Source organism: Perca fluviatilis, chromosome 17 (genome assembly GCF_010015445.1).
Source record: "Perca fluviatilis chromosome 17, GENO_Pfluv_1.0, whole genome shotgun sequence".
Lineage (NCBI taxonomy): Eukaryota > Metazoa > Chordata > Actinopteri > Perciformes > Percidae > Perca > Perca fluviatilis.
Window position 1 is genome coordinate 18,425,321 of NC_053128.1, and position 24,168 is coordinate 18,449,488.

The 24,168-nt window shown below is 40.5% G+C and overlaps 2 protein-coding genes across 5 annotated transcripts; both read right to left on the reverse strand.

Moving 5' to 3' along the window:
* Window positions 1-296: 296 nt before the first annotated feature.
* On the reverse strand, window positions 297-4,198 carry car15 (carbonic anhydrase 15). Of its 2 annotated transcripts, XM_039780637.1 has the most exons (8): window positions 3,408-4,198; window positions 3,256-3,285; window positions 2,124-2,300; window positions 1,903-2,048; window positions 1,696-1,788; window positions 1,553-1,619; window positions 1,297-1,457; window positions 985-1,209 (listed from the first exon to the last, which is right to left on the reverse strand). In XM_039780637.1, exons 1-8 carry the CDS (start codon window positions 3,457-3,459, stop codon window positions 985-987), a joined length of 951 nt encoding a protein of 316 aa, XP_039636571.1. In that variant the 5' UTR covers window positions 3,460-4,198. The 2 variants fall into 2 exon arrangements, with proteins under 2 accessions (XP_039636570.1, XP_039636571.1); XM_039780636.1 differs by having other exon boundaries at window positions 297-1,209; window positions 1,903-2,300.
* A 2,943-nt stretch (window positions 4,199-7,141) lies between these two features.
* dgcr2 (DiGeorge syndrome critical region gene 2) lies at window positions 7,142-22,823 on the reverse strand. Of its 3 annotated transcripts, none has more exons than XM_039780777.1 (11): window positions 22,403-22,823; window positions 13,843-13,875; window positions 12,720-12,842; window positions 10,666-10,752; window positions 10,338-10,548; window positions 9,832-9,908; window positions 9,560-9,742; window positions 9,270-9,473; window positions 8,387-8,539; window positions 7,780-8,016; window positions 7,142-7,683 (listed from the first exon to the last, which is right to left on the reverse strand). In XM_039780777.1, the coding sequence occupies exons 1-11, from the start codon at window positions 22,482-22,484 to the stop codon at window positions 7,451-7,453; spliced, it is 1,623 nt and encodes a 540-aa protein (XP_039636711.1). In that variant the 5' UTR covers window positions 22,485-22,823; the 3' UTR covers window positions 7,142-7,450. The 3 variants fall into 3 exon arrangements, with proteins under 3 accessions (XP_039636711.1, XP_039636712.1, XP_039636713.1); XM_039780778.1 differs by having other exon boundaries at window positions 8,387-8,536; window positions 22,403-22,822; XM_039780779.1 differs by lacking the exon at window positions 13,843-13,875 and having other exon boundaries at window positions 22,403-22,822.
* Window positions 22,824-24,168: the final 1,345 nt, after the last annotated feature.

Sequence of the window (24,168 nt, forward strand, 5' to 3'; positions counted from 1 at the left end):
GAGCATGTTAGCAAGCTTACCATGGCATTTAGCTCAAGTACAGCCTCACTCACAGAGCTGCTAGCGTGGCAGTTGTCGCTTAGCCTGTTTCTAACTTTTCACTTAAACTAAAAGTATCCTTTTTTTCTTTTACTATTATCACTCTTGCTTACTAGTCTACACAGCATTCCTGGATAGGAGAAAAACGTGCTCTGGTTTATTAGCATTTCTTTAAACCAATCACAATCGTCTTGGGGGAGCCTCTGCGATATTGCCTCGGGAAGGAACTTGTTTTGAGGGAACATGTGCTTGTTCAAAAGTTGTTTAAGTCGTGCACATAGACTGTATATATTATTAATAATATTTACAGTCAATGGTCATGCAACATAAGACTCAGATTGGACAGATAGTCTAGCTAACTGTCTGGATTTACACTGCAGAGATCTGCTATATTCTCATAAATCGACCAGAGTTTAGAATGCCAACTCAAACAAAGCGGAAGGTGAGGGACATCCGGCCGAAAATAAGGGACATCTGCCACCGGAGCAATCCTCTAAATGAATCCTGTCGATTTAGACTATCACTAACATTTCTCCATATTTTTGTGGAGTTACAATGTCTGACCCAAAGCCAAATGAAAAGACAATATATAGTATTAGGATTGTACCTTTTTCAAAATGATGCTGTGTCCGCAAAAGGCCTACGGTCATTAATGCACACATCGCTGCCATCACAAAACACATTTCAATGCTAAATTCACATTATTTTAAACTGTTAATAATGATGCATGTATTTTATCACATTGTTTAGCTCAATAGAGTTAATCCTGCAGAAAGCAGGTCACAATCATGAAACTTTTAGTAACAACTCAACAGTTTACAGTACTTTTCTTCATAGTTTGTTTCATGTATTTTTTCTTTGCTGGACATCATCTAAATGTCATTTTTGTATAAGTACATCTTTGTTTATTGATGCAGTGTTTCATGATTTGGACTTAACGTGGTGTTAGAGTCCAGAAATAAAGCTTCCCAGCAAGATGATTTGAAGCAGATGCAGTGACACATCTGAGCTGAGGGGCCGACTGGCCGTCCCTGTGAGGAGTTTGGCATCTTTGGACACGGAGACAATGCGACTGAAGGCAGGGTGGATGTGTCTGAAGTTGTTCTGCAGAGGTGTCACCTGCTCTGCATCCTCCTCTGTAGAGAAGATCTGTGAGGTAAACTGAGCCAGCTGAAGAGAAAAGATAAATGATTATTTACGGCACTCCGCAAACCATTAATATGGGTTTTCTTTCAGAGAAAGACTTAAGAGACCTACTTGGGACCATGAGATGTAGATGGGGACTTCATACAGAGTCCATACAACCACTTGAGAACATGGAGGGGTGGTGAGGCTGCCGTAATACCGGTAATACTGACTCATGTTGTGCTTTGGCAGAAGGTTCATCAGCGGGAATGGCTCGATTTTAGTAGTTTGGCCTTGGGGGAGGTGGCACGTACAGCAGTGGTGAGAAAAGAGTTACAAACGACACAAACAGCAAGCAGGAGGGAATTTTCTATGAGTGTCCTCTGACCTTTATAAGCGACAGAGGACAGCTTTTGGGATACGAGTCCAAAGTGCACATGGTCTGCGTAAACAACCTGCAATAAAGCTTAAAATCAGGATGTATTTGTATGCTACAAATGTTTGAATAGAACAAATGTATGTTAAACTGACATCAATGAAGAATCCAAGAACAGCAAGTCCTGTTGGATCGCCCAAGGCCTCTGTCAGATTCGGATGGATGGACTTCATGTTGACTATGTGCATCTAGAAGTAAATAAAAACAAAAAGCACAGACATTAAGGGGAGGCTGCACTGCACCAGCCTGCTGCAACAGTTGCTTAGTGACGGTGTAGAGCTTGTCTACTGACCGTACTGTACCTCCATCGGGTATCTGCGTCTGTCCACCGTGTGCTCTGATCCGTTAGTGGCCGGGCCTCCCCAGTGGAAGTGCAGCTGGATAGTGTGGTAAACACCTGGAAGACCTCCACCGCTCACTGACATGCCACCACCAACCTGCAGCACGACTGAGAACAACCAGAAAGGTGTCATCACCAACACAATAATATACAGGGTCACGACAGGATGTGTGGTGTATTCACCAGAGTGTCCGTCGTTTTTAAGCGCCCAGTGGCCCGGTTGGATCACATCAAAGCCCTCCAGATGTAAAGATCTCAGAGACTCGTTTCTGGTCATCTGGTGGTCCAGATTGATGGGCGAGTGATGCTCTTCAAGTAAAGGGTGACAAGACGGGAACATGTCTCCCCATGCATAAGGATCTGAGGACAGCAAAGAAATTACATAAGAACCATATACACCGGTGAAAGATGGAACAGAAGAAGTGTTATCTACATTAGTAATCTTCAAGATTAACCTCCAGATGATTATTGTGACAGGAAAGAAGAAAAATGTTGAAGGTTAGAGTTCATTCTTGACCTCAGAAACAGCACAAGATGTTGACCAAACAACTTCACCACAAGGTCCTGATTGTGCAGCTGTTCTGGAGCTTTTGATCAACTCACATGATCTTCCTCAGCAGATGGAGTTTTCCCAGTTATCATCAAATTACCTTTTGTCGGTTTAAAGTTTATGAAAGAGCTAACTCTTGATCTTGGAAACTGACAAAACAATCTAACCGCATGGTCCATTTAGTAGCTTTTCCAGAGCTTTCAATCATAACATGCACTCTTCACGTTGCCCAGTTGTCATGAATTTGCGCAGGAGATGTTCAAATGTAAACTTTCTGATTCTTTTTCCGTTTTGTCAACTAGGAAGATTGCATTATACGATCAAAAACTCCAGAACAGCTACTAATGGGGTGTTGTGCTTTGTGGGGAGTTTTTTTTCTTATCACTTTCTCTAATCTTTTCCTTTTTGTCTTGAGAAGTACAGGACAATTTAACCTCTTGAGGCCTCCAAAAACAATTATTCAAAGCACACAATCTGAGAGTTGAAAATTTGCTCAATTATTGCAAGACACTGCTTCATTTTAAGGAGTCACCAACTTGGAACAGCTACACAGTTTAAAAAGAATGATAGAAACAGAAGTTTAATTGTTTAAAATCATGGTCTATTTCAGTTGATTAATGTCTCCCTATGGCCAGTAAATTATTCACCAACAAGTGGGGACAGAGTGCTAATATACTATGAGGACAGTTTACATTTTAATAAAAGATCACATTATTTAAATTGCTGTGTGAGTTTTAAAATAATAAAACATAGTTCATTACTTACCGCAGTGTGGCTCGCTGTAACAGTAGTCCTCTGGAATATAAAAATAGCCAAATATTGGCAAGCATAATGTTTCTTTTGTTTAATTAGCTTGAATTTAGAAATTGCATTATAAATATATTCTTTGTCATCTGAGACTCCAGCAGGACTCTCACCTGAATTAACGTATGAAATCACAATCGTGAGGAGAGCAGCAGTCCAAACCATGGTGGGATCCCGCAGCCCGAAGACTCCAGACAGGTGTGGTATCTGGGGTAGGCTGAAGATAGGTGCGGACGTCCTGCTTAAATAGGAACGGAGCTGGAAGCTGAGTTTTATTTTCTCCTGGTCTGATCAGTGAAGCGTGTCATTAGCAGTCTAGTGGTCTTTTCTGATCAACAGGCGCATTGATGCAGGACAGCTTCCCCCCCCCCCTCCCCTCCCTCCCACTGCTGCCAGCATAGATGCCTATAGTGACCAGTAACAAGACCCATTCATCTCATGGGAAAGTCAGTGGATGTGTAGCACGCTTAATTAGAAAGGAACATAATATATGTGCCTTCATATAAAGGAGGGTGTAGAAATGTAGCACCTGTAACAATCTCAAAAAAGTTCAATAAAATAATGTGGAACAATGTAATCCTCAACTTGACATATAAAAACTCTTATGTTTAATAGGTTTTTTAGTGAGGTTACAATTCAATCATCATCTTCTTGTCTGAACAGCGTTAATGTCTCTTCCATCCAGGAATAGATTATGTGATTCTGTCACTACTTGGCCCGTGTGAACAAAGCCTCTTTTCTTCAGCCACAGTGCTCTCCAGCAGGGTATCGCTATCTATCGCTGCTCCGCCCACTGCCTTATGAGTCACTGTGAGGTGCGCTATATCTGCTTTCTTTAAATTATTTGAATCTTTCCATTGCTGTGGATTGGATGTATCCAACAACCTCCATCTCAATGGTGGTGGAGGGGATTTCCCTGCATCCCACCTTAATCCTCTGACATTTGGTTGCTGCAGACTGAGGACTTTCCTGCAGGACTCATAGAGCAGCTAAATGTCGTGATTGTTAAGGTTCAACATAGAGTTCAGTATGATGCTGTGTTCATACCCACTGACACACAAGTCGTCCTTCATGGTGCAATTTATTTGGCATTTGATTAGATGTACATCTAGGTCAGAAAAACACAAGCCCACCCCCTGCAAATTAAGCTTATTTTTTTGTAATTAAAAGGCTATGAAATAAAAGACAATGAAATGTAGCATGTGTTGTACAATACATAAAACATTTCAAATCCAATAAAATTTGTTCTCACACCACCATAGTCTAGCAGTGTAAATGCAGCTGTTGGGGTCATGGGCAGGTTTGATGGTTGTGATGCACATGGAGATGTTAAACTATATGCAGGAGTCTTTGAACCTACTGTACAGGATGGACTGTTGAGATAAAAAAAAAACATTTCAATAGAAAAGAAAAATCCTGACATGCCAAAAGATAAAAACATGCACTGCAGCTCCAAAAAGCGGGTTAAAAAAAAAAAAAAAGAAAATAAAATTAAAACGATGAAAAAAAAATAAAAATAAAAAAAAAAAACACCCAGAACATCATCTCCTACACACAGACATGCAGACGCTACGTTTTCCCACAATTTGAGATTTTGTTTGTTGGATAATCCGCTGTGGATTGTCAATGCCAAAAACAAAAGAAAAATGGGAAAATAAGCTTCAGCACAACACACAGTACATTCAAACATGAAAATACACAGACGAGTCATTCGGACACATTTACAGCTGGTTTTCTTGAGGCAGATCAAAAGCGGTTTGAATGCTGGTGGCTGTGAGACGACTGATGTTACTTCTTCAGGCTTTGTAAAATTCATCCTTGAGTGAATCAAACGATTGTCGTCATAAGAGGGATCTAACAAGTTCCAAATATACAAGTTTACAATTTTTCTTTTTAATTAAAATATTTTGTTACTGCAATCCAACTGAGAAACAAGGACGGTAACAGACCCATCAACGCCAAACAGAAAAAGAGCCAAGCTACTGTCAGTGATCTTCATCAGGAGCTGAAAACAACCTCAATCACTGAGGCAACTGAGATGTATTGTGTGAAGAACCACACATACAAACACATCAGGAATGGAAGGGTAGCATCCAAATGTGACAGCTTCAAAAAATTCTTTGCAAAAAAACTAAAACAAAAACCTTGATTAAATCGAGGGATGAGCGTGCAAAACATTGAGCCTTGAATCACTAAACATGGTTCAGTTAGCAAATACACAACTATGCTGCAAAGAGTTGATGATAAAGTAACAATGTCTGTATGATTAAACCACCTCACGATTGGAACAGTTATCTTAAATAAATTGATTTCCTCAAATTTAATGACGGTATATCATCCCTAATCTTCACACGAACACTTGAAAAGCTTCATCGCTTCCGCTCGCTGATCAGTGTTCAGACTGCATCTGTCCCACGAGAAAACAGTCAAGATGACAGCCTGCAGTCATACATTATAATAAAAAAAAAAAAAAAAGAACACAATAACAAACTCCGATATATTTATCAGTACCACAACATTCCTTGAATGCCTCGTGTCGGCATTACCTACTTAAGAACCCCTTATAGCAGGAAACTAACTGTACTTCCTTGCAAGGTTAAACTTCTTTGCTACAAAACTTTTTGCTGCAAATATCCACTATAAACCTGGAAGACAGTTTCATTTGTCAGACTAATAAAGTGAGAGGACAGTCGATTCTTATGAGAAAGTAAAAGTTGAGATCTGGGGCTGATGAGAACATTATTGTAGCCTGGAGACCGACAGATCAACACTAGGGGTGGTACGGTTCATGAAAAAACACCCGAACCGCTCGGTTCGCTAGTCTCGGTTCGGAGCGTGTGTGTACCGCACGGTTCGTCAGTACACTGTTAAGCTGCACTAACCTCTTACTGCCGTAGTGCCCACTTTATACACCTATGTTAAAACAGTTACTGGAAATGACGAGCGGGATGAGCGTGACAAACGCAACCCATGGCAGCTGATTGGACGATGTGACGCGATCGTCCAATCAGCTGCCATAGGTCTGGCTGGTCCCTAATTTCAAAGCCAAACTGTCATGGCGGCTCGTTCAGAATACGATCTCATATTCTACTAAAATACGTATCCCGAACGTGTTTCTGAAAACATTTTAAGCGAGAAATAGGCCGTGCAGTTGCTGAATCTGTCTTCATTTCAGATCGACAAAGGTCAGTTTAAAAGATTTTCGTCAGATTTTGAGAGACACCGAGCCGACCGCTCCTCAAGTGGAGTGGGGTGCCGCTGCAGGTCACGTCACCTGCAGAAATGTCAGGTGGGAGAGAGGCTGCCCAGAGCTGGAGGATGCGCCAGCGTCGTTTATAGTCTGGTGTGTGGGAACATTTTGGATTTCATGGTACCTATGATGAAATAAAACAATATAGAACTGCCACTGTGTGCATGTTTTGTGCAACATGCATTCAATATGCTAATTTTAGCTATATATATCATATGCTGAAGTATATTCTGGAGCGTTAAAGATTAAAAGAAAAAATAACAAGAACCGTACAGAACCGAAAACCGTGACCCTAAAACCGTGATACGAACCGAACCGTGGGTTTTGTGAACCGTACCACCCCTAATCAACACAGATAAGTCAACTGGAACAACAGTAAGATGCAAACAAAAACCGCACAAGGAACAATAGCTGGCTTCACTGTCCGTCATTCTCTGTGTTGTGCTGGGACACACAAGTATAACAAATTTGACCGGCACAGACCTGAAGGGGTATTTACATCAGGGCTTCTCGAACCATCAGGCCAACTCTGAGAGGTTTTAAAAGCTTTGCTCAGTCGAGTGCAGCTTTCTCAGCTTCAATGAAGTCTCTCCCCGCGCCGTAAGAAACAGTCCTCTCTGCTCCCTCAGATGCCAGTGTTTAAAAAACAAAACAAACAAAAAGAAATACACTCAGAAGGACAACTGCAGAGGAGTCTTCAGAAAGAGGGCATCCTCGCACCTCAAAAGAAAAAAACGGGCTGCTTCTGATGTGTCTGTACAAACCTAAACTCTTGTCCCTGCAGTCAGCATTTCGATAACCGAGAACACAGTCTGTTGCGTCCTCTCCGGGTGCAGAATGCACTCAGGACCATCCTTACCCAGCAGGTAATGTCCGGATGCAGCTCCCTGCTGTCCGTCCACAGTCCTATATTACGGTACTGAGAGAGGAGGCGCAGTCTGCGGGCATGGAAGCGGAGGCGTGGCCATCTGTCGGGGTGTCGGGCCCGACCAGGAAGGTGCTGCTATCTATAGAGTCCTCCCTCTCCTGAGAGGACGGCGCCGAGTCTGGCATGGGACCAGAGGCGTTAGGAATATCGGTCTGGAGCCCGTCTCCCATGGCGTTCATCTGGCTCGGCACCATGGAAACCCCACGGTGTCCTGCAGGTAACGACAGAGAAGAGAGGGAATAAGGACAAGAGCGTTACACTCGGTACGTGATGAGATACAGGAATCAGAAACAGGATCGGCGCCTACCAAGGTCCACGTAGAGGAGGCTGTCTGGGTTGATGGATGCTTCGTAAGGAGGAGGGGGGTCGTCAGGGTGCTGGATGTCGGGGTATTTGTAGGCTGCGTACGGCGGAGGAGGCTCTTGGAAATGGAAAGCGCCTCCCTCTCCATCATCAGACAAATGCAGGGGAGTGAGGCCCGTGCCAAAGGCATCCGGGCCGTAGTCAAAGCCTGGGACTCGTCTTCCAAGGTTGAAGTGGTGCACTGAGCAGATCAAAACAGAAACAGAGGATGATGTGAAATGACTGTACAATACACAAAAAAAAACACATTCATTTACAGCACAAATTTTATTAGAAAAAATGATGTTTTATGACTGAATCTTTATAGAAATGTTGTGTTTTTACAAGATGTTTTCTTCAATATTCTTGATCTATGAGAGAGTCTGAATTGTTGCTCAAATATGCCATGACTGTTAAAGAGCACGGTGCAATGAGCGTTGGTCGCTATAGTTTAACTTAGAACTGATTATGATGAGAATTACTGATTAGGAGAAGTGTGTGTGTGTGTGTGTGTGTGTGTGTGTGTGTGTGTGTGTGTGTGTGTGTGTGTGTGTGTCAGGCTTAACGCTCACAGTTTCCTCCAATCAGAGTTTCGATGCGTTCACGTCTCCGCTGACGGAGTCTGTGGACCATGAAGAGCAGCAGAGAGAGGATGAGGAAGGAGGAGATACAGCTGACGATCAGTCTCATTCCGCTGGCCATAGAGTCAAACAGGCTGCTTCCATCTGAGGAAAAAAAGAGAAAAAGTGACAAAATAAGAGTATCACAGCACACGCTGAAAGCTCATTGGTCCTCCGGAGTATGACAAGTGCACACATTTCTCTCATCCAGCTCATAAAGGAATTCTGCATTTTTCTACATGTATGAAGATTAAACAATTTGAAAAATTATTCATTACACCTCATGTATCAACTGAGTTCATGGAAAAATCTAGCAGTAGACAGTAGATGCCAACACTTCATTTAAAAACAGGATCAATTAAATCCTTATGTTATTCTTAATCCTTGTGTTGTCTTCCCGTCAACCTTTTTTCAACGCCTTTTTTTCACAGTTTGTTTTTGCTTTTTCCAACGTTTTAAATTGTTACATTTTTCTTCTACACATTTTCAGCACTTATTTCTACATCCCATATTTTCTGATATAAAACAAAATTGAAAACGGGTCAATTTGACCCAAAGTCAACACAAGGGTTAAACTAAAATGTAACAAAATACTTATATAATACTTAAATAATATGTTGAATGGCTCTTGCAAACCGTGTATATAAAAAATAAATAAATAAATAAAAAAAAAAAAACCTGTGGCTGAAAGAGCTCGCAAGAAACGCCACACGGTGCAATAAATTAAATACACTGTAAATTTGTTAGGAGCTCCACCTTGTGCAAACCTCCAAGGATGAATACTCAAGGTTTCTATGCAGCCGCTAACACAAATCTGCTGCTAATGTGGCAGTACCTGGGTCCAGGCAGGTGAACTTGCAACACTCTTTGGGATCCTTGCGGAAGTGCTGGCAGCCCTGCGGACGCTCACACAACGCAGCCACGCACATCTCAGGCTCGCCGTCATGACACGTGCAGCTCAGACACGGGTCGTCCCCCTTAGGGGTGAAGTAGTAGCCCTCGTTTACAACGTTATCTTTTATATCCACACACGTTTGCCCTGTTGGGAAAATGCAACATCAAGACAGAGTCCAAAATAAACACTGTATGCATGTCCTAATGGCAAACACAAAAACGAGCACATACTCCTCTTGCAGAGAAAGGGGAACTTCTTGTAGCAGTTCTCAGCGTGCCAGCTGTGCAGGCCTCGTTCATTCATGCTTTTGATCTGAAAGCGCTGCAGCTGGGCACAGAAGACGTTGTCCTGGGTGGGAGGCGCGTCCCCAAAGTTGGTCAGATCCTCAGGTGGCAGAAACACCTGCATCGACCCTGTCGAGGAAAGACAAAATATTTTTAAGCATTACAACCAATCAAGTCACAAAACAGTCGGCTTTCCTGGAGCAGATAAAGCCACATACCTTTGTAGGAGACCTCCCAGCGGCCCTCCAGGGAGTGGTTCTGATTGGTGATCACATACTGGTAGCCCACCCAGAACCTTCAAAACAAAACAAAAAAACTAAATTGCTACAATGTTTAGATTTTACTGCGTCAAATGATCCATTTCAGGTTTTATTCATAAGCCAGTACTGAGCACTTTTTAACAGCCCCTATTGGCCACTAGATGGCCTGCAACCAATGACAGAGCACCGTCAGCCCCCCACCTCTGCTGGAACACACTGATACATTTGACTGTATGTGTACTGTCTAGTTATTTCATAAAAACAAAAAAGATCAACAAGAACAAAGCATAGGTTTAATTACAAAAAAACAAAACGGGTTAGAAAAGTAGATTTGCAACTCAAAAGGTTTTGAGCTCTAGAGACTGAGTTGAGTTTGCAGAGCTTCCTTTTCTATAAATGAAAGCAGCCATTTTCTACGTAAATAAAAAGGGCACGTAAAAAGGCAAGAAAGAGGAAAAACTCACTTGCACTGGTCTCTGCGCTCACAGACTTTGTCGTCAAAATCCACCTCGATCTTCAGTATGAACTGCAGCTCCTCGTTGGTAACAAAAGTAGCCAATGAGCCATTGACTTTCTGACAGGTATCCACGGCCTGCCAGTAGTTCTCATTCCTCAGGTACACTTTGTAACAGCTGGCCGTCTTCTCATAGTGGTGCCACCCACTGGGGCATTTCTCTATGGACAGAAAAGAAATGTCAGCATTGTGGTTGATAAAAGCTGTGTACGCATAATGCAGTTTCAACAACTTTATAATCAACTACAATTTACGGGGGAGCAAAGTGAGATGCTTACTGTTAAAGCGCACAGGCTGAGCCACACCGATGACGTCTTCTACCTGGTCATATCCATTGCCAAAACGAAACCTCTCCTCCTTTATAGCTGAATAAAAGAAGACTCAGGTTCAACAAGTGTAGACAAGTTTTTGTATTTGCATTATCAAAAAAATAAAAAATAAAAATAAAAAAAAAGGATCTTTGGTTAATTTTCCAGTGAACATATTGGTTTATGTTGTGCAACATGTTAAAAGCGGCACTGCTTCAGCACCGGCTCTGCCTGTTAGGACCACGTTCTAAATCATGTGTGTGCAAAGGCCTTTTTCGTTAAAAAAAATAAATGAAATGATTTAGCTATAAGTTCATATATTTATACAATTTCCACAGACTGCATGGACTACTACTGGTATTCCTCTACGTACACTTCTTTCTCTCGCTTATTATTTACTTTATGTGCTTCGGATTTCTATCCATTTGTGTCGAGGTTGATTATGATATTTATTATGACTCATCCTGAAAACTAACTGACTGGTAATCCTTTACAGCTGATTTTTAAGTGACCCTGTAGGCCATTTAACTAAAATAAACTTGTTAGCGTTTCCTTGATTTAGTGAAATTATTTCTTCTGCTTTGAATTAGTAAGAAAGAAAGAAAGAAAGAAAGAAAGAAAGAAAGAAAGAAAGAAAGAAATAGCAACTCACCTCCCTAAACTGAGACATAAACTAACCTGAACACATAACTGTTGACATTTTGAGAATTCATAAATAAAAAGCTTATAATGGATTGTATTTATTTCTGTTTAGTAGTATTAATGCAACTGGTTCTCTTGTGTACAGTCGGCCATGTGCTCGCTGCCAACTGGATATTTACAGAATACGTTTTCCTCTTTAACCTTCAGTGAAGTTACAAGGTTGAGCAGTTTCCGCTGGCATTTGTCGAGCTGGAATTAGTGTGAGGGATCGCTCCACCTCGTAATGTTATTCAAAAAAGCGCTAATCCTAAACAAGAATATTGATTTCCATGCGTGCTGTTGATTTAGCAGACAATAAGCCCTTACTGAGTTATGCGTTGGCATTGTTTGGCGTTTTCTTGCCTCTCTCTATGAAACCAAAGCTACAAGCTAAAAGGGAATGGGTAAATAATGCACAATGTTCAGCAGATTTGCTTCTGAACATACACAATATACTTTGAATGTATTTGTATTAAGGACTTTTCATGGGAAAACAAAGAACACAAGGAATCTTATTTTAACGAACAATTCCTACTTTTATTGCCGGTTCTATAAATGTGGTTTTTACTGAGGAATGAATAGAGTCCAGTGTTAAAAACTCAATCAGTACATAGGGTTGTTGGCAGGCCTACAGCATTAACGCGAGAGCATGCACAACTACTGCTCTATCGAGGTCACATGCTGAACTCAATCCTTTCAATAATTCCCATTATGCGTTCAGAGATCTGGGGATAAGGTCTCTCTGGATTTAAGAGTCGAAAACAATAGGATTTCGGTCAAAGGCTTAGCACTGTAACGTCTATGCAGTGTTGAAGAGATCAACCGGCAGTAAACAAAAACAGAGACACACGTGCAGCCACTCAGAGTTGAACTCTGCCTCCCCCCTGCCATCTGACGCTGCCAGTCAGGAGCTTCTAGTCCTGAATTTTGATTCCTTGTGGGGTTTTAGGAGGACCTGCAGTGTTGAAGCCACGTCCGAGCTGTTTGGCTAAAGTAAATAGCTGGATTGAACGGTGTTTGGGGTTTGGAACACTAGAAATGTTACAGGGTTGTCCATCGATTCAGTCAGGGATGCATTTTGCGCTCACACTAAAGGCTAATACTGTTCATATGTGGTCGACATGCATCACTGAACATCTCTGGAGGTCTCTTGATTAGATCCCAGTGCGTCCTTAAAGCATTCTGGGCGCATTCACACCTGTATTTAGAGCCATCCAGCTGTGATCCGATTGTCCAAGTGTGAAAAAGGTCCCGGTATTTTGCTGTTCTTTCAAGAAATCAATCACGTTATGGCTGTTAGGTAACTGAGTGGGTGTAAAAGGGCTTAAGTGAGCTATACTCACGGGGACAGTCCATCTCGTCACTCTTGTCCTCACATGCTGTCCAGCCGTCACACTGCCAGGACATTGGGATACACTGCATCTTCCCACTGCGGCAGGCAAACTGCCCAGGGCTGCAGCGCTGCTCTGAAATACAACAAGAGAGTTTGTGTGGTCAAACCTGCACGTGACGGAGCCTTTTCCAAACAAGAGAAAACCATTTCATGTCAGAGTACGGCCACGTGAGCGTTAGTTGATAAAATAAGAGATCTTAAGATGGTGAGGGGTGAAAATGTGGGGGCATGCAACACACACACACACAAATTTTTATTTTATTGAAAATTTAAAAAATAGGACTTTTGGAAATGTCTTCAAGTAACAGTTCAGTTATTAGGTCAACCGGAAAGACGTAGTCTTCAGACTAGGGTTGGGTATCGTTTGGATTTAGACGATTCCGAACCGGTCCTCTTAAAAACGATTCCTAAACAGATTTTTGAAAAACTGAAAAATGACATCAAAAGATATGTTTACTAGTGATCACTTGCAGTGAATGGTTAATGTGCTTTTACTTCCGTTTTGGTGAGCCCAGAGGAAAATATGACATTTTAAAAGTAGCCTACATTTATGGTAGCTAGCTAGCGGTAGACTACAGAGACAGTGTGATATTTTTACGTCCGTTTCGCGTCTACACGTTAAGTGGAACCGAAATGAGGAACCGAAATTTGCATTCTAATCCGGTCCGATTCCTTCCAGTTGCAAAGGAACCAGGTTTCGGTAACCAACCCTACTTCAGACACACACTTAATGTCTTTTTGTCCGTTTATACCCTTCAGCAACACAGTCCGTTGTGATGTTTCACCTTCAACAGGTCCCGACAATTATTGATTACAGGACAAGAAAGTTCAACCGACTGTTATCATGCTCTTGTTTTTACAAAGTTAAAATCTATCAGCTACTTAGAAAATAATATTCTTCTATTATTAAGAAAGTATAAACAATCACAGGGGTTTTCAGGCTTTATATATTTTTGCTTGGAGGTTTCTTTTTACCAACTGAAAATATTTAAGGGTTAGTAATGGTTCAAACTGAAGGAGCTGCGGATATATTCTAACAAAAAGATCAGACAGCCGCTACACTGGGTGCTTACCTGACAATAATCTTGCCAGAGCTAGCCGCGGACCTGAAACAAATAGAAAGAATAGTGTGACTAAACTGTGTTAATGGGTTGTCTTTTGGGACAATATTCATCCTGTTTGTGCTGCTCATTATGTTGTGTATAAGGATATATATTATTTATTATACTGTCAACAGTTGTCTGGTATTTGTCAGTGTGCTCAGTGACTCCCCCCAGTTGCTTGCCCAGTAGAGGGTATATTACACCATCTGTTCTGGGATACAGGTGGTTATGTTTCCCTACAATGGAGCTGGACCACCCACTCCCCTGACAAATATGGCAGTGCTATTTTCACTTGGAAAAAAATCAAGAGGTATTTCAAGTGACTATTGTTTCTGTGTACCAGCCCAGGTTACATTACAGTTTTTTCCAATTACTAACACACTAAAATGACATGCATAGCACAATTATTTGAAACTGACACACAGAGAGCAAAACCTCTTCTCAAGTCTCCAAAAGTCTAAACACATTTTCTGCTTTACACACATTTTCCAATTCAAAATGGCACTTTTTAAATGCACTGAACACGATTCTCTGCATAAGACAACAATCTGACATAAAGTCACATGTTTGCCATTTCAAAACACTGCCATTCAAAATGACCCTACATGAGCTAATTGGCCAACAAATGTGCCACCTGGCCAAACCCCTCAATGGTTAATAGTTACCACTTCAATCAGGAAGTAAGCACTGGGAAAAGACCACAGGTGAGCACAGGTGTGGCAAGATGCTGGCTAATTATTGTTCTTGCCTCTTTTTTTTTTTCCTATATATTTTTTTCTGCAATTTTCTTTTTCAGTTTACTGTTTTTTGTGAGCATATTTTGGTTCAGTCCAATGTAAATATATCTGCTGTGCATATGTTGCACTGACTTGTTTGGTGAAAAATAAAAATAAATAATGTTTCAACAGCATGTGTGTGTATCTGCAAATATTTCTTTGCATGTGAACAATCTGAAAAATTTTCTACAATATGAACTATTTTAGTATTATGGCAAAAGCATACTAAAGATGAGAGTGCTTTTCATTATGCCCAACAGTGTGTAGTTGGTTAAACAAAAACCTGGTAATATGAATGAAGTGTGTGCCATTTGGTGCAAAAGTTTGATTTTGATAATGCTATATGTAGTTTTGGTTGCAGTGCTTCATTTTGCAGGATATAGGAGGTATTTTGCAGTTTGGGTGTGTGGTTTTGTGAATTGTGTTAAGTATTTTGATAAAACCAGCCTAGTTTGCAAAATTGTGTTTTAGCAATTGGAAAAAAACTGTAAACGCACACAAACCAGACTTTCAGCTTTGATGATCCCATAGCGCAACAATCTACAGTGGGCTGTAACACTGTGATTAAAACAGACCTCTATTTGTTCTAGAGTTCTGACTGCTGCACAAATTAATGATTAGCCTGAAATAAATGAAAAATGTAGGTATGTCGTTTAAAAATGATTTACTTTTACAAACCAGATGTAAATTACAAGTTTTGACCTTATTTGCAATCATAGTGCAGCCTCGCCAATAGCTTTCTTTTTAGAAACTAACCATTCAACTGCAGGTTTAAATACAATCCAACAGGACGATTGTTCAGACCTTCAAAAAAAACACGATTAATCATATTATTCAAAAACAGGAATCTCACATTACACTAGACGTAACCTTGTTGTGTTCTAACAGAGGACACAAACCTTGTTTTATCGGGTCATAGTGACTTTATTTTGCACAGCATCCTGCTCCCTGTATAGCTCAGATGTAGCCAAGTGGAACAAGGTTAATAAAAAAGGTATCGTTTGTGTTCATATTTTCACTTGCATAAAGAGCAGAGATGTGCTGTAATGGGCTTCCTGTCTGTTTTTTAAACGTTCAGATATGGCGTTAGTTGACGACCTATCCACTTCCCCACTGGGCCATGTTTAAACAGAGTGAAGCTCCATCTTGAGAGAGCTGATGCTACACAAGGCCATACGATTATCAACTATAAATTATGAGAAAAAGGCTTTCAATAAAGCCTAGGTTGAAAAAAACAACCTATCCTTTAAAAGGCTGACCTTAACGCAGGTTGCCTTCACTCTGCCTAAAAAGGTGTCTAACAGCAGACGTCACCTTGGTTAATGCTAAGTGGATTGAGACGCATTACAGACCCATCTCTAGTCTCCTGGGACCTGATCCCAGGGAGCCTGAATATGTGTCAAATTGATGGATAACATTAGAGACCATATATCCCAAATGTGATGTTAATAATTAATGCATATAAAACAGAATAATAGACTAGATAAAAAAAATGCTTTCAATGATAGTCAATCTATATTAAGTGCCTTGCAAGGTACTATTATCATGTGAACATACAGTATGTCTATCATTTAACTATTTTATGATGATCTTTGAACACATTCACCAGAGGGAGATGTGAAGATTTCCCTTGTCTGTACATGGCTTCAAGGTGATGTAACAAATCCTGCCAAGGACTTTTAAAGTTTAAATATTTGTTTCAACAATACATATTGTAATAAGACTCGTTGCTTTGCTATGTTAACTTGGGAGGCTAGCGAGCAAACAAAACCCATTTCCAGCTGGGGACTGTTTATATAAATGTAGCAGACTCATTTTAGGCTGGATCTGCATGTGCTCACGACTAGAAAATAAACAGCTGGTTTGCGTTTTCTGCTGCCTGTGGTTTAAAGAAGGACTTGCTGCCTGCACCGATCAGTATTCATTCTCTCTGTGATTTTCCAATAACTGCTGCTGGGAAATTCACAAGAGCAAAATGTATTCAAATACGGGTAGCCTACTGCTTTAGGTTATCAGATATCATATCATATATGTTGAAGGCACAGCTTGGACATCTCCAGGTTAAAAAGAACCTTATATCTATAACAGCTTCAAGTTTAAGTGCACTTCCCTTGTCATTATCTGAACTTCCTGGTGATTGGGATTACATCTGCTGTGGTTAACAGCTGCTTTAAAGCTTATCTTCCCCTTCTTGTTTGATAGGGATTTCACCAGAGAGAGATTTTACTGTTTTGAGATACAAGCTAGGAGAAGATGATGGCTCATAATTAACCACAATATGCACGATGCAAGGTAGTGCACAAGCTTGACATGCAAGCACACATGCTTATGCATCTGCCTGGGAATCACTGCATTATTGACTGATTCATGACAAATGGAGCAGTTCTGAGGGCCATTGGCAAGCAGAATAAAAATCATCTATATCAGGCTATTTCTCTCACAGGCTTTTATAAAAAATAAAAAAATAAAAAAAAAGAAAAATAAAAAAATAAAAAGTCTACAAATGAGTGAACACTGGATACCCTGAGACATCAGGGCTCCAGACTAACTTTTTTCACTAGGAGCACAGTGGCCCCCAACTGAAAATTTTAGGGGCACAACCAGAAAATTTAGGGGCACACACCGTAAATCAACATGCTAACCAAATATTCACATTTCTACTAATTTCCACTGTATTACTAATACTTTGATAATAGATGCAGAAATTACAATGTGCTGTTTCAAATTCAGTGTCACTTTTGAAGATGCAACATAGAAGGTAAACTGACAGCCCCATCGCTGTCATGACAGTAAAAACATTTTTTTTTATTATTGTACTTGTAGATTATTTTTTAGCCCGTTTTATTTTCATCATGACCGTTTTTAATTGTTCTTTAACATTTCATGTAAAGCACTTTGAATTGCTTTGTTGCTGAAAGATGCTGTAGAAATAAAGTTGCCTTGCCTTACAACCTCAGCCTGTCAGTCGGTCACCAGGGCATAGAAACCACTGTTATGCCTGCTCGTCTCCGAGCAAGTGTTACGTCAACAGCACCGCGACCGCTTTCGGCTCGCCATTAATATCATATCTCATTAAACGCTGTCTGCGTGAAGTTATGAAAAACTGTAACCACTTTATCGGCATTTCCGTGACTCACTGTGACTTCAATAAAACTGCAGAGCCAACATAGTTTGCACCGTCTGCAGCTCTGCATGTGTGCGAGTGTGTGCGTTTGTGTCAGAGCTCTGCTTGCTGTCAATTTTCAGAGAGGACAGATAAGCTTGTGCTTACGCGCTCTCAGGTACCGAAATTTCAACGTTTAACATAAAAAAAGGGGGTAAATTTACTGGTCGCACATGTGCGACTGGATGTAAATTTAAAATTCAGTCGCACACTCAAATTTTGCTCGCAAAATGCGACCATTTGGTTGCAGTCTGGAGCCCTGGACATGTGAGCCTCTGCATGTCTTACATAACCACCAGGAAAATACAATAAAGACTATGAGACTGCCCCAACTCAGTATAATGGCAGAGTGAACCGGCCTTGTACACTGCATCATCTCTAGCCGCTGATGATTCACATCAACACTCAGGCTCACTGTTAGAAGTGAGTGGGTGTGGGCATTCATTTCTTTTTACCACATCACATTTAAAACCAATATATTTTCTTTACACTGTGTGGATGAATGCACTCTGGATCAAATTCCTTTAAAAACATAGCCGTTTGGTTTGCAAATCATCAGGATAGCCTACATATCAAAAAACAGTTTTGGGGTAGGAAATGAATACATCTTTTTAGTACTAACATGACAACTGACAAAAAGAGTTGCTCTTAAATACAGATCTGTGGCACTGGCATTTATCATATTAGGATAACATATTAATACTAGTCCTTTATAGTGTTTCAGGGATAAAAAGGACAATCTTTACTGACCTACAGCATAAAATAACCATAATCACTCTAAAAGGCAGCTGAAGGGATACCAGGCACAAGATTCTCGGCTTTTGAACGTATTGTCAGTCGGACTGAAATCTCTCTTCCCTGTGGCACTGTCAGTTACCTCCCCTGACATTTTCATTTTCTCCAAATACACTTTCAACGATACAGGACATCAGCATGAGCAAGAGGTTGCCAAATGTTTCAGGTGTGAAAGTGAAAGAGTCTTGTTCTCGAGCCAGAAATATGTGGAAGGTCAGGGCTGCCTCACAGAGTCTTGTAGCAGGAAATAATTAATCCGTGTTATTGTAACTTCTGATGCTGATAGTCATCAATAAAGCTGTTAAAACCTTACTCCTGAAATAATAGAATAATATTATTTTACCAATTTTATTTATTCCTATTGTCAAAAAAATTTGACACTAGCCGTATTGGTGGATTACTTTTCTCACATTTCAAGCCAATGACCTACTCAAAGATTATAGTTATGAACTTGTAAGAATGTTTTAATGGTTTTCATTGAGCCAAGGAACACCTCTTGGCTGTTCTACATCAGAAAGTAAATTATCTGCAAACAATTACTTTCTAGGTTGTGATGAGGAGAATTGCTGCTTCCAGTTGGAAAAAAGATACAGTAATCAATGGACCTTGTGCTTTAGAAAGACAAACATAATGTAGGTATGTCCAAGGTTGAAAACTACATAGTGTATATGCACTCAGTAACAAAGATGATTTTGAGAAAACCCATTAAGTGATCAGTGGAACCATAATCTATCTTAATATTTGGCCAATAATAATCAATTTTTCCAACACCTTTACTTTAATAGTATTTACTTCCTAGTCTTTCACTGTGGCTATAACTCAGGTCTTCTCCTTTTGGCTTACTGCACTGCCTGCTGCAACTGTAGTCTCGTCAGGGAGGTATCAGGTGAACAAAATCAGCTGACTGTTGACGGATGTTGGTCAAAAGCTAAACTACAGCCAATTTTTGTGTGCAGAACACACAGTGATAAACCAGCTGCCAGTGTAACTCAGACGACTCGCTCACCCCCAGTAACGATAAACAAAGCTCAGTGGACTGGTTGCTCAAGTTGATGGCCATGTAGTCACGCATTGCCAGACCTTCCTCCACAGCACTGCGGAGGAAGGTCTGTCTACTTCACACACCATTCCGGGATGGGAGAAAAACGTACTCTGGTTTGTTGTCATTTCTTTTAACCAAGTTAGCCATAGTCCTCATAAATTGACCGGAGTTTTGAACGCCAACACAAAGAAAGCCGAAGGTGACTAACATCCAGCCGAAAATGAGGGACGTCCGGCGGAATTTCCGGCAGCACCTGAACAATCCCGGAAATTAAACGTTGTCGATATAGACTGATGGCATTGCAAATGCAAGGCTAGATTTCAGTCTCAGAATCTCAGACATGTTTAGCCGAACGCTGCTGCTGCTGTTTAGTCTAACCCTTATTTATTGCCAGTCTCACATTCAAACCAAACCTACAAGCTGCCTGTAGCTGTACACAAAAGGCCTATTCCTCTCAAATATTGTTCGCAAATCTGTGTTAGTGAGCACTTCTCTTCCGAGAGAATCCATCCACCTCACAGGTGTGGCATATCAAGATGCTGATTAAGACCGTATGATTATTGCATCTCTCTCTCTCTCTCATAATATATGTCTTAGATCTTGGAGTTCAGCTCATGAAAAGTGGGGGCAAAAACAAAAGGGTTGCGTTTATAATTTTGTTCAGTGTACATTTTGCGATTGTTACTAAGCAAAACACACACATTGAAGCCTCTCATTTCTTAACTTCTGCCATTGCATTGGGCAGAAGGTTGGGGAACACACAGGACAAATGGCCATATTAAAATCAGGTGGACAATGTATTTATTTGCATGACATGCATGGGAGTAAACTGAACCACCACACTGTCCTGTGTATGATTAAATCTATTTGCGTTTTTTTTACATTTGTCACGTACTTTTGCAATATTGTGATTCATGAAAAACATACATGCATGAGCAACCCACAGAGACATTTGCATGTGATTATTTGGATTCTCATCATATTTTGAATTAAAAGCACCTCCAACATGTTTTATTCTCCCTTGGATAGAAAGTATGTAAGGCCCAACTACATAAAAAAATATTTCAACATTTTAAAATGTTGTCTGGCTCACTGGCATGTTCAAAGCTGGTTGTACAAAGCTGAAGGCTATAACCAAAGAGCCACTTAATGGCCATTTCACTTTATGATGCATGTACCTTTCTTAAATCAGCAGCAGTAGATGCTGTCAGATTCTGAAAAGGCGCTGACTCAAGCCTACCTGTGTGAAAGGCAAAGTGTTTCACGTTCACACCTGCTCAAACACGTTCAAGTCGTGTGGGCATCAAACTTTGGGAAGCCTGCACTTCCGTGACAGTCTGTACAAAATACGAATAAAAAAAGATAGTCTTCCCTGTATGAAGCTTGGCATGAAGGCCACACTATCCCCCAAACAACTAGGAGTGGTTTCAAACCCAGACAAGAATACTCTGTTTAAAATTATTTTAAACAAAAAAAGTGTTGTATTCACTCTTTAACATTAGAGTAAATAACAAATTCACCTTTTAAAAGATTAGTTTATTACGCTCTATCATTGAGGTTAAATGAACCACAAAGAGCATCCTAATGTCAACTTAATATTTTCATAAGAATCAATCACAAATGAACTATACAAACTTAAGTATGCAGTGTTGTGTGTACTGCATTTTTTTAGGCAATCCTTTTTTAATATGCCAAACAATGATGTGCTTATTCATGACTTGAACTGATAACGGTTTCTCAAATTCACAAGACTGTCAGGATCACAAGATCAGGCCTAAATTAAACCACAAGATGCATTTATGTTTTTACAGCTTGAAGGAATCCAGAAAAGGCCATCCAAGTGTTTGCATTCAAAGCACGAGTGCAGGCTTTTAATTTAGACAAACGACGTTAATTAATTTACCTTATTTGGATAATAAAACACTGGCATTTTATGACAGACATGACTACCGAAGATGACTTTAGTGTGCCATTAGAGTATTTAAGGTGGCTAGATTATTTTTAAACAAACATGCACACGTGTGTATTTTCTTGGGGTTTCTGTATGTTTTTAATAAGTCATACGATTGTGTCTGCAGTATGTGTTGCACAAAAACGACAGAAGCATCTTAAGGAAAGTGTCATGACAATTACATTACTGTGGAGTTTATCTCTCGGATATGTTTAACTGTGTAGCTGAAGGGTAGCTAAGTCAATGAGAGCCAGCTTTTGTGATGCAAGAACATGAATCTGACATGCATTTCAAATTACAGCTTCACGTCTAAGCGTACCCACAAACACACACCTACGTAAAATCGTTGATACCTGTAAAAATATCCACCTTTTATATTTAATGTGAAGAAAACATTTTCCCCAATACAGCTGTATTGATAATTGGCACAAAAAAAATAGCGTATGAAAGAGAGGCAACGGTCTAGCAGAAAAAATGAATAGCGATTATTGAAAATAATGTTATGTGGACTGTATACATATTTAATGTTTGTCGTTTAATGATTTCCGAGGGAGATTTTAGTTACTACTGCTACTTTTCTTTTCTTTTTTAATTCTACTGTTACAGTGGTAGCGGTGGTCCTCCACGCTGCCCAGCAGCAGTAGCACAGCAGCGGTTTAAAAACAACCAGAGTCCCTGGTTTATCCAACAGGCCTTTCCGCCTGACCTGCCGCTTTCTGCTTACAGCTGTAATCTCTTTCTCCAACTTCCGAGACGAGCTCACGGGAATGTATGCAAAGGAAAAACAACTTGAATTTATTTACCTGTCCGTGGTGGGTCCGTTAACGTGAGGACGAAGAGAAGAGAGAAGAGGACGAAACTGCTGCTGTCAGCCTTTGGCAACATTTATCCTCCATTCATAGTAACTCCTCTATCCAGAAATTAAAAAATATACCGTGGATCTGCACCGCCGCCGCCCTCACCGGAGTTATAACGTTAGACGCTTAACACAGTTTATACCCATTTTTATGCACTCAAAGAGGCAGCTAACGAAGAAAAATAGCGGATGTAAAGCATAGTCGCACCACACAGCGACACAGATTGTGGTTAATCTGTCCGAGCAGCTAACGTTAGTTAACTGGCTCTACCGTTAACGTCCTAAGTCCTCTCCTGCTGCTCAGTGTGGAGCGGCGCTGATCCAAGATGGCTGCGGCCTCCCATCACAACAATCCCAAACATTCAACACGCAGAGGCTATCAGGTGGAGGAGCTGTCGGGGCGGAGTTAAGCTGTTTATGCTGCATTCACGAGCTCCTCCGATGGCCCCAGCCATGGTCCCCGAGTTGGAAAGTCGTCCAGTATTTATTTTCAGTTTAAAGCTTTATATTAGCGATATTGTCCCATACTTGTTACTGCACGAGCAATGTTACATTCCCTAAAGCCACTAAAATATTGCTTTATCTTACTTAAATAACTTTGCTATGTCACCACATGGACAGCAACTAACTGTTACAATAAAGTATTACAAATTACATGTGAGATTTTTTTCAAATGCAATACCGTATTGCATACGATTGCATATCGCCCGCAATGTTACTGCGTAGTATGACGCCAATTCGGCACGTCGTGTAGCGAAAATGTTGCCAACTTGAGGGGGCATTTACGTGAATTTTAAATTTTCCCAGTCGGAAACTTATTTTCCCGATTATTCCGCCACCATATGAATCCAGCATTGTACCCAGTGTGACACACATAACCATTGTGTTCTGTGCACCCGTTGAGATTGTTTTGAAATGTATAGCATATGCTATACATCCATGAATAAATCCAAACCAAAATATTATCAGTGACCGCTTAGCATGACACACAGGCGGCGCTGATGACTGGCGCAGTTTATCTAACAGCACAATGCGAGCTGCTGGCACACAGGGCGGTGTTTTCAGTTGGTTACGCATATCGGATAGACTTTGAAGATTGTACTAATAAAAAAATATAGTTACATGCATTGATATAAATGGTTTACCTCAAGGTCACAAATGTACAAGAACTCATATCATTCCATCATTCCAGTTAAGAAGAGATTTATTGTAAAACCAAGCCACCTAATTTTATTTCACCAAAAGTCATAGAATGAGATTTGCCCATTTATTTGGGATCTTTAAGAAATCTTCGTACTAAAACTGAATAAGAATTTCTACCCTGAATTTGATTGTATAAATGTGCTCCATTTCATCTCCTCCTTGGACAGGCTGACCTAATTGACCTTGTGTGATAGCCCAAGGCTCAAACTCCAAGATTGCAATTATCAGAACGAGTGAGCCTATGTCTTTGAGGAAACTGTATGGCTTACTTTTGTTATCATTTTGTAAAATAATACATAATAATGTCCTAACACCCATTTTAAGGCTATAAATAAAGTGCATAATCATACCATCAAAGGCCATTTACATGTGGGCATATGAGCATTGTTTTTACAAGAAATAAACATGCAAATCAAACATTCGCCATACAACGTTATGTACTAAGGGTAAGTATAATGTCCACAGCCGAGTCAAAATGATGAACAATGAGAGTGTGTGTTGACTTCCCAA

What these genes read in the sequence shown, in the direction of transcription:
- dgcr2 (XM_039780777.1), bottom strand. Translation starts at nt 22,484, where the DNA reads ATGTTGCCAAAGGCTGACAGCAGCAGTTTCGTCCTCTTCTCTCTTCTC. An exon ending in AACGGACCCACCACGGACAG is followed by an intron (nt 13,876 to 22,402) that starts GTAAATAAATTC and finishes TATTTGTTTCAG; the next exon opens with GTCCGCGGCTAGCTCTGGCA. An exon ending in CCCCTTTCTCTGCAAGAGGA is followed by an intron (nt 9,474 to 9,559) that starts GTATGTGCTCGT and finishes TTTTCCCAACAG; the next exon opens with GGCAAACGTGTGTGGATATA.
- car15 (XM_039780636.1), bottom strand. Translation starts at nt 3,459, where the DNA reads ATGGTTTGGACTGCTGCTCTCCTCACGATTGTGATTTCATACGTTAAT. An exon ending in GATTTCATACGTTAATTCAG is followed by an intron (nt 3,286 to 3,407) that starts GTGAGAGTCCTG and finishes TTTATATTCCAG; the next exon opens with AGGACTACTGTTACAGCGAG. An exon ending in GTCCTCTGTCGCTTATAAAG is followed by an intron (nt 1,458 to 1,552) that starts GTCAGAGGACAC and finishes ACCTCCCCCAAG; the next exon opens with GCCAAACTACTAAAATCGAG.